The sequence below is a fragment of the Zootoca vivipara genome, chromosome 2, assembly GCF_965207765.1.
Source record: "Zootoca vivipara chromosome 2, rZooViv2.hap1.1, whole genome shotgun sequence".
In the NCBI taxonomy this organism is placed as follows: domain Eukaryota; kingdom Metazoa; phylum Chordata; class Lepidosauria; order Squamata; family Lacertidae; genus Zootoca; species Zootoca vivipara.
This window is the reverse complement of record NC_142584.1, coordinates 108,234,054-108,246,687: the sequence shown is the minus strand read 5'-3', so window position 1 is coordinate 108,246,687 and position 12,634 is coordinate 108,234,054. Positions and strand designations below refer to the sequence as shown.

Below are 12,634 nucleotides of genomic sequence, written 5' to 3'. Positions count from 1 at the left end.
GGCAATCTCCAATCAGCAAGCTATCAGTTATTTCTGACAGTTACCTGGTTTCCCAACCAATCAGAAGCAGGGTATCAGAAGCAGTTGCAAAACAGCACCCCCTAGCAATGGCCACTTGGGTACTACAGCTGCCGATGCTTGCTACATTGTATCTAAGGTTGCTATTTTATAACCAGTTGAGTTTTAAAGGTAAAGGTGTTGGCATACACACTGAAGACCTGGCCTCCAAGCCCCCCGGTTAGCATCTGCCAGGTGTCTTCTCCCTCCAGTGTAGCCAACTGGAATCGGTCCAATTTCTCTGTGAACTTGGACACGTTATCTGCAGAGTCCACTCCAGCGTTTAGCGTGGTTGGCAGCAGCAGCAACAAGAGGAGACACAGAAACGTTCTCTTGCATATTTACAAGCATTTATTCAGCAAGACCAAACGTGTCTTTCTTCATCAGCATAAGCATAGCAAGTGCGTACTGCATAGCAAATACAAAAAGCGCAAAACGGAAGTGTACAATCATGTGACACACAGCAACACTTTACATGCCTGTTCCTCTTGAGGTGGAACGGAATCCTAACAAAAGGGACCCCTGACCATTAGGTCCAGTCGTGACAGACTCTGGGGTTGCGGTGCTCATTTCACGTTATTGGCTAAGGGAGCCGGTGTACAGTTTCCAGGTCATGTGGCCAGCATGATTAAGCCGATTCTGGCGAATCAGAGCAGCACATGGAAACGCTGTTTACCTTCCCGCAGTAGCAGTACCTATTTATCTACTTGCACTTTGAGGTGCTTTCGAACTGCTAGGTTGTCAGGAGCTGGGACTGAGCAACGGGAGCTCACCCCGTCGCAGGGATTCGAACTGCTGACCTTCTGATCAGCAAGCCCTAGGCTCTGTGGTTTAACTCACAGCGCCTTTTAGTCTCCTTTTATTCAGTAGAAAGGTATGGAAATTCATATAAAATCACTACTGTGGTGGATTTTCATAATTCCAACATTTCTTTGCTTTGAGAGACATTGGATTGACTCAGGATCTAATCAAAGAACAGCTATCACCTTCATAATGACTGTGAAACTTCTCTTTGTCCTGTGGAATGTAACAGGGAGGGGGCAAGAAGAGGCCAGGAGCAGCTGGCCAGGTACTCAAATTTCTACCTCTGGACCCCTACTTTTTGTGATGTATCAATGACATATTAGTGACATATTAGTGGTGTATCTTTAGGGGTGTACCTTGGTGGTGGGATGCTAATAAAAAGGGAAGACCCCCTTTGTTCAGGGTCTCCATCTTGCTTCACCTTGTTGCAGGTGGGGCCCTGTCGCGACAGTACTTTCTTTAATAAAGGCCAAGCCTACTGGCTGCTGTTTTGCTCTGATATGCTTGGTTGGGGTCTTGTTTTGTCCAAGGGAGCCCTCAGATTTTCTGTTAACAGTAGACAAGGGTTGCTGTTGGGAGACGCCTCCCAATGTTTGCATTGAAAGATCCTCTTTGAAGCGCAGTTGTGGAGCCAGCCATTGGGGGGGGGGGCGAAGACATTTGCTGCCTGAGAGGAACCAGAGAGGAGTGCTCCCCCCCCCCAAAGCAGCCTTACTGGGACACTGAGCAGTTACCTGGGGACAACTATCTTCTCCCCACCAAAAAAGAAAGGCAGCCTCCCCAACACTGTTTTATAGATTGAGGCACATCCAGCAGCAGGCTGGACAAAAGCCACGAAAAGATTGCCTTTGTTAAGACAACACAGATCACACCGCCATTCAGATCAGAAGCAAACCAGAAGCCCTTCAATAATACGCATTGTGGTCTGCTGGCAGGAGGATTTCCTAGGAGCATCTCCACTTGCAAAGCTGGAGGGAGGCTTTCCACCCTCAGGGCCCAGAGGTGGCTCCTGCCTTGGGGCAGCTGGTGGATTTGGAAGAAGTTGACCCTTAGCACTCTTGGTTTCGGACCTGCCTGCTTCCACATTATTGTTTCTCCCTTGTGTCATTTTGGGGGTAGCATTCTACACACACTTGTGTCACTGTGCCCCCCCCCACTGCTTTGAGATGCTCTGGTACGGCCCCTTCTTGCCTGTGCCCCCTTCCCTCCTCATGCAAGACGTGCAGCTAGGAACAGAGCCTTTCCTTGTTATGCCACTAAATATCCCTTTTATTTCTCCTGCCACAAAACGTACCTATGCACAATATATCTATACAGTATATCAAAACAACAGATGAGGGTTTCAAGGTTACCTTGGGCATATAAGTAGGTGCTTTCAATCTTTCTGTGTCTTCATGGTTCCATTATTGCAATTATAACAGTGGGAGTTATGCTAATCTAACTCTGCTTCCAAAGCAACACCACCAATCTCAGTTCCACTTTGTGCAACTCTCCATTCCCACATACAAACATTTCCAACTCCCTCCACCAAACACCAAAACCATCTCACTCTCAGTCAATCCTCATTCAGAAGCAACACTCCAGACGCACACACTCCCCTCCCTATCTAACACTACATTAAGTATTATATTATGCTTACTTTTCTGAAATGTTACCCTCATTACTTTAAAAACAAGTGTAGACAATGTTACATACAAACAACAGCTCACATACGATGCATGCATTTAAGATTGATTTCCTGTTATTGATGTGAAAGAAATTGTCAACTCGTAGAGAAACAGATTCTACACTCTAAAAAGTGTTCCATAATAACCAAAGCAGAATCTACAATCCTTCTATTTAAACCATTTCTCTTCTTTAATTGATGGCTTGTAGAGTTTCCACTCTTACAGCTCTTACCCCTCAGAGTCTTTTGATGGTTTGTAAGACTTCCACTTCAACTGAACCTCTGTCCGCTTCCTTGGAATTATATGGTTTCTCCCCCGTGTGAGTACGTTGATGTTTTCTAAGGTCTCCACTCTGACTGAAGCTCTTTCCACACTCTGTGCATTTATATGGTTTCTCCCCCGTGTGAGTCCGTTGATGAATTCTAAGGTGTCCACTCTGACTGAAGCTCTTTCCACACTCGTTGCATTGAAATGGTTTCTCCCCCGTGTGAGTCTGGTGGTGTAAATTCAGGTGTCCACTCCTCCTGAAGCTCTTTCCACATTCCATGCACTTAAATGGTTTCTCCCCCGTGTGACTCCGTTGATGAATTCTAAGGTGTCCACTCTCACTGAAGCTCTTTCCACACTCGATGCATTGAAATGGTTTCTCTCCCGTGTGAGTCCGTTGATGGCTTCTAAGGTGTCCACTACCACTGAAGCTCTTTCCACATTCCATGCACTTAAATGGTTTCTCCCCTGTGTGAGTCTGATGATGTAAATTCAGGCTTCCACTCTCACTGAAGCACTTTCCACATTCCATGCATTTAAATGGTTTCTCCCCTGTGTGACTCCGTTGATGAATTCTAAGTGTTCCACTATCAGTGAAGCTCTTTCCACATTCCATGCATTTAAATGGTTTCTCCCCCATGTGAGTCCGGTGATGTTTTCTAAGGTCTCCACTCTGACTGAAGCTCTTTCCACATTCCATGCACTTAAATGGTTTCTCCCCCGTGTGAGTCCGTTGATGAATTCTAAGGTGTGCACTCTGACTGAAGCTCTTTTCACACTCCATACATTGAAATGGTTTCTCCCCCGTGTGAGTCTGTTGATGAATTTTAAGTTTTCCACTGTCAGTGAAGCTCTTTCCACACTCCATGTATTTAAACGATTTCTTTGTTATTCCCATTGGACAAGGCCCACCATAATTTTGACTGCCTTCTCCATTGTCCTTTTTCGACGGGGGTGGGGGAGAGAGAAATTGTTTTCTAGGAAAAGAACAAAGGGATATTACACACATCAATTAGCACCTATTTTTATTTTAACATCTCGTACATCTCCTGTCCCCCATATGTTCCAAATTTTTAGGAAAGGCACATGAAATAATGTTAAATAATTGTAATGCATCATCAGCCTTTCCTAACCCTTAATCAACGTTAATGAAGCAGCATTATATTAGAATACGGTTGAACTGTGGGGTTTACTTTCTATAAAAAGTGTTTTCTCACAGGAAAGGGAGCTGCCAAGGGGAAGGCAGGCGTCAAAAAGCCCTGACAATTTTTTGCTGCACGTTGGACTTTGCAGTCGGAGGTTCATTTTTCTATGGCCACGCTTCGCAAGACGAAGCGGCAGCCATAGAAAACCTCGTCGTCTTGCGAGGCAACCTCTGATCGCAAAATCCATTCGTCTAGCAAAAAATTGGTCTTACAGGGCATTCGTTAAGCGAGGCACCACTGTATATTTGTAGATAACAAACCACCTGAAGTCTGTGACTCTATGGTTAGCTCCTATAAAATGGGACGTGAGCGGTGCCTCTACCACTTGGTTTGCAATGCGGCTTTTGTGCTCTAATATTCTAGTCTTTACCGTTCTTATTGTGCTCCCTATGTACCATAGGCTGCATTTGCATTGGATGGCATATACCACGCCCCGAGAATTACAGTTCGTAAATGTATCTAGTTGAATTACTTTATTGGTGTTCGGGATGGTAAATTCTTTTTGTTTGATGGTTAGGCTACATATGGCACAACGCCCGCATTTAAAATGACCTTTGATCTTACTTGCCTGAGGTTGGCTCTCGCTGGTCATATCCACATGTACTAAAATGTCTTTCAGATTCTTGGTTCTGCGGAAACCAATGTGTGGAGGCATACTTGGACAACCTGGGATTTCTTGTAAAATGTGCCAGTGTTTTCCAATAATCCTGGCTATTGAGTTGGATAATGGGGTAAAATCTAAGGATCAAGTTAGGAGACGATATTTAGGTTTAGATCGTTCTGCAAAGAGTGTACCAGTATATCTAGGGCCTAGGCCTATTGTGCGTCCTTGCCTGTGCTGTTCTTATTATTTGTTGAGGATAGCCTCTGTTCGCAAATTCACACGCCATTTGGTCAGTGGCGTAGCGTGGGGGGGCCAGGGGGCAGCCGCACCGGGCGCAACATCTGGGGTGGGCGCGCGCTCGCGCTCGCAGCTCTCTGCCCTTGCCTGGCTCACGCAGCCTCTTTAACCCTATCGGGGCTTCCCACTTGCCGGCTCCGAAATGGTGGACTTGCCGAGGCTGGAAGAGTTGGGTGGCAGAGGCACGGACAGCCCAGCCCTGATGGGGTTAAAGAGACACGCTTGCTGGGAAAGAGAGAGGTGGGCGCGGCTGCGAGAAAGGGCAGCTTTTGAGGAGCCGCTGAAATGGTGTTGCTGCTGCTGCTGCTCCCGCCTCTCCTGCTCGGGAGGCAGAGGTGGGGACGAGCGGGAGAGGTGTGTAAGGGGTGGGGGCTCGTCTCATTCCTAGGGGGGAAAGAGGGGTAGGAGGGTGGTCGAGTGCTCTTGGTTCGCTTTATTTATGAGTTCTGTGTAGCAGAGGGGAGCTGGCACTGGAATTTTGTGAATCGGTTAAAATCTCAATTTTATATTAATTGTTAAAGTAAAGCCTCCTTGCTGGCTGCTTTTCGTTGATCAGTCCATTGTAACACCAGCGGGTTTGGAATGCACACCTATCTCTCCATCGCCTTTGTGAAAACGGGTTTCCTCAGTCTTAGAGTCCCATCTGTTACTCATTCATAAAATGCATAAGGTCCTTTTTCCTGCCCCCTTTTGATGACAGGACGGAGGAAATAACAATTAAATGTTGGGGTGTTTTGACCTTTTGTTTGAATGATAAAAAAGTGGTTTCCTTTAACAAGATCTACCATTTGAAGTGTATTCCACAGGATGCAAGGCTGTTTTCCAATCCAAACCTGATAGTGACTTTTCTCTTTTATTTTCTCTTTCCACCCCTTTCCCCATGCTTCTCTCTCTCTCTTTCCCCAATCCCCACACTCCTCCTCCCCCCAAATTCCTTTTAGGATTTTCAGTTTTCGCCTCGCTCCCCCCCCCCTTCACGGTGTTTCCCTCTCAAACTGGTCCTCCTTTTCTTCTATCCCCCCCATCCTCATTGCATCCTTCTTTTCTCTGCCCCCCTTTGCCACACACACACACAGAGAGAGAGAGAGAGAGAGAGAGAGAGAGACAGACAGACAGACTTTGTTTGTCCCCCCTGCCCCCTTTCCTCGCATGTCAGAACTGGAGCTTGAATAAGTTCTTCTTTCTGCTCTGCTACAATATAAACCTACCCTTCACATTCTTGAGCACTGTTCTTTCATTCACCCTCCTTTTTTGCTTGCTTCTGTTCTATAGCTGCAATATCAGCTCTCTCCCCCTTCAATACATACTTCAATACAATAAATCTCTTGCTGGTTGGTGCTGATTCAAAGTCTCTTGGAGGGCACCAGGTTGACAAAGGCTGCTTTACACAGCTGTGACAGTATTAATGCAACAGGATTTTAAAAATAAAAGGGGGGAGGTTCACAACTCAGTGGTAGAACACATGCTTTGTACACAGAAAGTCCCAGGTTCAGTCAATGACACAGAATCATAGATGGCACGACTATAGAATCATAGAGTTGGAAGGGACCCTGAAGACATCTAGTCCAACCCCCTGCAATGCAGGAATTCAGAGACCACTCAGATAACTTTTTTTAAAATGTGGATCTTGAATTGAAGTTGTGCCCTGCAAAGTAACACTTACAATACATCTTGCATTGCTAGTCTTTCCAGCCTGAATTTGTAATAGCAAATATCTGCCTCTCATCTCATCTTGCCATGCAGCTGATGAAATGGTTCATGAAAGCCACAGTCTTGTGGTACTTTAACGACTACCAGTGCATGTATAGATTTGCTTCTCTAAATTTTTTTTATGATCACTCATCACTCAATAAAGTGTTTGAAAATAAACTTGTATTTAGATGCATTTTACTTTAATTACATCAGTATTTTCATAACAAACAATACATGTGCTTAGGGGGTAAGGGTTTCTTTAACTAATCTAGTGGAAGAGACTCGAGTGCTAAAAACACGGGTTAGGGGGCGCAAATTACTTGCCTTGCCCCGGGTGCTGACAACCCACGCTACGCCACTGCATTTGGTTGCAGTTTATGTTTTAATCCTTCAGAGTGGTAGAATTTATTTTAATTCTCAAAATTGTCTGTATGGTAAATTACATTTAAGATGAAAAAGGATGAAATGATTTGTAGTGCAGATAAGACAGCCTATCTGTAGGCTTTCTATAGGTTCTAGTTGCCAGTTGGTTAGTGTTATCCCGGTATACAACTGTATCCAGAAAGATAATGTGTTGACTATGATAATGGGTGGTAAATTGAATATTGGGGTGCATCTCCTGACACCATGCAAAAAAACTATTAATCTTATTGACATTCTTAAAGACCAAAAATAAATCATCAACGAACCTTTTATAAAATACACTGAAACAGAAGTCACCAGACCCCTATATATAGTGGGAGGGTGGGAGGGGTATTACTCAGAAGGGTGGTGGGAATGGGTGATGGGCTGATAGGTGTCTTACGTAAACCTGTTGACGACCACAGATTGGTCTAGATACCAATCATAATCCCAGGGAAATTTCTCAAGAACCCTTAAGATCCAGTTTCCCAACACTGAGCCCTAGAGCAGCCTTTCTCGACCTTGGGTCCCCAAATGTTGTGGGACTACAATTCCCATCATTCCTAGCCATCAGGCCAGGGGTCAGTGTTTTATGGAAGTTGCAGTCCAAGAACATCTGAGGATCCAAGGTTGAGAAATGCTGCCCTAGAGGAACCTTCTATGATGAGGTGAGGCATCTCTGACCCTCCAGATGTGGTTGGACACAAAGTACCACCTGCCAAAGCAAGGATGGCCCATGGCCAGGGATGATGGGAGTCTTATCCGTATATTCCGGTGTATAAGACGACTGGGCGTATAAGACGACCCCCGACTTTTGAGAAGATTTTCCTGGGTTAAAAAGTAGTCTTATACACAGGAATATACAGTAGTTGGACACACTTTCCCCTTCTTCCCCTCTTCTGAAAATGCTGAATATCTGGTATTTTGATTCCTCCTTCCTCCATGATCATCTCCAACATCTTCCTGGTGGTGCAGTCCAACCAACTGCACACATTCCCAAATCATTCTGAACCTCTGACTTCCCAAGGCTGCTATATTGTGTCTAGGACACTGGCAATGGGACAGCACCTTCCACTGGATGAGAGGATAGAGGGTTAAATCAGGGCAGGCCAAATGGCACTCAGCTCAGTCCCCTCCTTGCCCCTCTCTGCATCTGCTGCCTGAGGGGGCTGCCTCAGTCTCCCTCACAGTGGAGCAGGCCCTGAGAACACCCTTCTCTTGCCCCCCCCCCAAAATACAGAAAACATAACAAAGACGACAAGGTCACCGTGGAACATAACAACAACAACAACAACAACAACAACAACAACAACAACAACAGGTTGTAACTCACTTTGGGCTGCCCTGGGCAGGAGAAAGCAGCTAACAGATTCAATAAATAAATAAAAAATAACAATTGCAATAATAATTACACAGGCTGGGGGGGAGGAACCCCACCCATTTCCATAACAATCTTCCCAATCCCTTAAATCCCAAAGATTTAAGAGATCTGAAATAGTGGCAATAATGGAAACCTGGTGGAATGGAGAGAAGGAGTTGGGCACAGTTATCTCTGGGTAGGGACTCTTTTGATCTTTCTCCACAGAAACACAGGCATATGGGAGAGACTAGTTGATGAGACAGAAGCCTCAAAGGGTGGAAATATTACAGTGGGCTTCCTCCCTTTTCCCTTTCCCCCAATGGTTGGACTCGTTATAACAGCCCCCAGCGCTCCCTTCCAGCTGCTGATCTGGGACTTATGGCAGGGCAAGGACTGAGCTTCAAGGGAGGAGAGGGTGGGTGGATCAGGCCTCCTGTTCAGGGATCTCTCCCTGGTTGCCTTGAAGTCATGGCAGATTCCTGGGCAGGAGGGAGAAGTCAAGGCAGGCAGCCCCCAAGTCTCTCTCACTTTCTCCAAGATGTCTTCGATTCCTCTCCCAGGGATGCTTCCCTTCCTCCCCAGCCCCCTAAGTTCGTCTGCCCTCCTTCCCTGGGGGTCCCCTTTGCCCAGAGGCCCCATGGCCGGCTCACCCTTCTTGCCGAATTGCTCCCAAGTGCTCCCACCACTCCATCCGGAGGAGCCTCGACAGAAGGGGAGGGAGGGAGGAGAGGAGGGAGATGGGGGGGGGTCTCTATTCAGGCCTCTCTCGCCTCCTTTAACCCTTCCATGGACTCCCTCTTTGATTCTCCACACAAAGGAGCGTGGAGTCAAAAGCGCCCCAGGGATTCTTGCCAGGGAAAACCCTGAACTCGCAGAGAGAGGCGCGGAACTGGGGCCTCGGTTCAAGTCTCAGTCCTTCAACAGAAGGAAGGGGGAGGGGGGCACTCCCCTACTTTCCTTTCATCCCCCCCACCTCGACCCAAATCCTGTCCTCCCTTCCCAGCTTCCCTGTTTGTAGATTAAGGGGGAGAAAAGCACATCCTTCTCTCACCCGCCCCCCCAATATATAGATATATTTTGCACCTTTTTCCCCTCCTCCTCTGCAGACCTGCTCCTCTTTCGGGAATGTGGATGGCGCCCCTCCCCCTCCAACCTTTATTCCCCCCTCCCCCTTCCCAACCTTCCTGCCTCTCTAGGAAGCCGAGCTCACTGACCCATGAGGAGGAATGAATGACCCCTCCCTCCCAGAACGCACAAATTCTCATTCAAAACAAGCTCCGTTATGCTGTTTGTTTTTTTTTTTGCTGAGAAGGTCCTAGGTTCGATCCCCGGAGCCGGCAGGGAAAGAGACGCCCCCCCCCCCAACCTCCGGGGCACGAAGGTGGCACAGTTTACATTCCCTCTTTTAATCCCTTGCCGGGAGAGGGGGGAGTCCGTTCATTTTCACACCCCTTACACAACGTGGGGGAGGCAGGGCCGTGGCGTGGGGTGTCCCCGTTACAACAGCCCTGCAAAGTAGACCGGATTTGTGGGGCTTAGAACAGTAATTTACGACAACCCTAAAAGGTAGCCCAGTGTCGTCATTACGGGTGCCTTTTAAAAATAGGGGCTGGTGTTTGAACTTGGGCTTTGCTCATGAGGGGGGAGGGGCACTGCTCAGTGGCAGATGTACCCCTCATTCGGCTCCCGCTATGAAGGTGAGACCCCCTCCTGACTCGCACCAAGATCCTGCAATGCAGGTCAGGTAGCGGCGCCAGTTCTAACAGCCCAGCCCAGGCGAACACAGGCAGGTCTGGCTCCCCTCGCGACGGATCCCTCGGCAGGAATCCGTGGGGCGCTCCGGGCTTCCGGCGAGTGCGCCTTTCGCATCTTTCGGTGGGGGAGGGAAAGAGAGGGAGTCCATGCAGGGCCGTCTTAAGCTCATCCAGCGCCTTGGTGCAAAGATCCCTCCTGTGCCCCCTCCCTTTCCCAAAATTTAGAGCTCGGGGCCCAACTTGCGGAAGGTGGTGACAGGAGGCATGGTGGCGCCAGACAAGGCCATCCCCACGAAGGGCGCCGGCTTATAAAGCTGCCGCCGGCTCCCCGGAGACCCTGCCCATGGCTGCGCCTGCCTCGATCCTCGGAGCAAATAAGCACCAAAGCTGCCCTCCGGGGCTCTTCGCTGCCCGGCCACCGACAAGCACTTGCCACAAGGGCGGCCCCTCGCCTTGCCAAAGTTAGCTCCAGTGCCTTGCCGCCGTCACGGGCAAAAAAACCGGGGTTGGAACAGTAATTTACGACAACCCTAAAGGGTAGTCCCAGGGCCGTCTTAAGCATATCCGGCGCCGTGGTGCGAAGATCCCTCCGGCGCCCCTCCCCCCTTTCCCAAAGTTGTTGACCTTTTTAGAGAGCTGACACCACACTTACATATTATCTCTGCTTGGGGAAAGAAAACAGGAAACATAAACAAACTATTTTTGTTGCCCATTTATTGTGTGCCGAGGTCCCCAAACCACCCCTCAAAGTAAAACACACTCCACACATACAAGCCTGCGATTTACACATGGTTTATAAGCCATAAGGAACACCATTTCAGATAAAATCACAGAGGACTTTGCTACCAAACTCTGCCATTTTGTCCTTACCCACAACCACTTCAAATTTGGTGAGGACCTGTTCCTCCAGATCAGCGGCATAGCCATGGGCACCCACATGGTCCCACAGTATGCCAACATCTTCATGGCAGATTTAGAACGTTTCCTAAACTCCCACCCACTCAAACCTCTCTTGTACCTGCGATACATTGACAATATTTTTATTATCTGGACACATGGTCAACAGACCCTGGAAACCTTCCACCAGACATTCAATGACTTTCACCCCACAATCAACCTAACAAATGAACCAATCTATGCAAGAAATACGTTTTTGGGACACTACTGTAAAAATACAGGATGGGTGTATAGACACCAACCACCTTATACCGAAAACCAACTGACCGACAAACATATCTACATGCTTCTAGCTACCATCCCAAACATACCAAACAATCCATTGTATATAGCCAGGCCCTACGTTACAACCGCATCTGTTCCAACTCTACAGACAGAGACTGTCACCCAAGAGATCTACAGCAAACCTTTTTAGAACTAAAATATCCACCTGATGAAGTTAAACAACAGATCAACAGAGCCAGACTGATACCCAGCGAGAACTTGGTACCCAAAAAAGAAAATAACAGAACACTAGTAATCACATACAGCTCCCAAGTTAAAACAGTAAAAACCTCTCCTAGACAATGACAGCTCTCTTTTTCAAGCTCTGGGAGGAAGACCTTTCATTGCCTACAGACAGCCACCCAATCTTAAACAACTCCTCACCCACAATAACACAACCACCAGGAGGGCATGCCAGGATCTGGGAAAAAGTAGGAGGCAGTGGAATGGGGGGGGGGGCAGAAAGCAACCCACCCTTCGTTGTGGCAGGGAACTCGCTTGCCACACCAGAAAAAGCAGCCTGCCACCGCCGGGTAGGCGCTTAATCACAGTAATTACAAAGGCAATAAACTGTTTACTGAGAAAGCAACAAATTGCTGAACCTTTGAATGCCACTCGGGCCCCGGGAAGGACACACAACTGCTGCTTCCCAAGGGAGGCGCCAAGACATAGGTAAACTGTGGAATTCCTTCCTACTGGAGGCAGAAGCGGCCACCAACTCGGACAGCTTTAGAAGAGCAGTGGGCAGATTTGTGGAGGGTAAGGCTTCTCAGTGGCTACTGGTAACCTTGGGTCTGCTCTGCCTCCACAGTCGGAAGGGGCAATGCTTCCGAAGACCAGTTGCGGAAAACTGCAGGAAGGGAGAGGGCTCTTGTGTTTGGATCCTGTTTGTGGGCATCTCACTAACATCTGGTTGGCCTCTGTGAGAGAAGGACGCTGGCCTGGTCCAGCAAGCTCTTCTTAAGTTCAAACCAAGCCCATTTCTTTGCATAGCACAACAGCCAAGGCTCTCCGTCCCCCCAAAAGACCTGCAACATTGCTGTAGGCTGCTGCCTTGCTGGGTCAGAAACGTAGGAGGCCCACCTGAGCGAGGGATGGTGAGCACCCAGGGCCACCCTTGCAGGTGTCGCTGGGCTCCAGCTCCCATCAGCCCCTGCAGCCAGCACCCTCCAGGATCGGGGGCAATGCTGGGAGTCAGAGCCCAGTCGCAACCCCCTGCCAAGCAGGAAACACCATCAAAGCATTCTTGACATATGCCTGTCAAGCCTCCGCTTAAATACCTCCAAAGAAGGAGACTCCACCAC

At 48.1% G+C, this 12,634-nt stretch overlaps 1 protein-coding gene across 1 annotated transcript in view; it reads right to left on the bottom strand.

Moving 5' to 3' along the window:
- Positions 1-12,634, bottom strand: part of LOC132591685 (uncharacterized) — a 64,928-nt gene that overhangs the window by 19,389 nt on the left and 32,905 nt on the right. Inside the window, exon 5 of the mRNA XM_088663452.1 lies at positions 2,831-2,985. Coding sequence (XP_088519578.1) covers positions 2,831-2,985 — 155 coding nt within the window. The remainder of the gene's footprint in view (positions 1-2,830; positions 2,986-12,634) is intronic.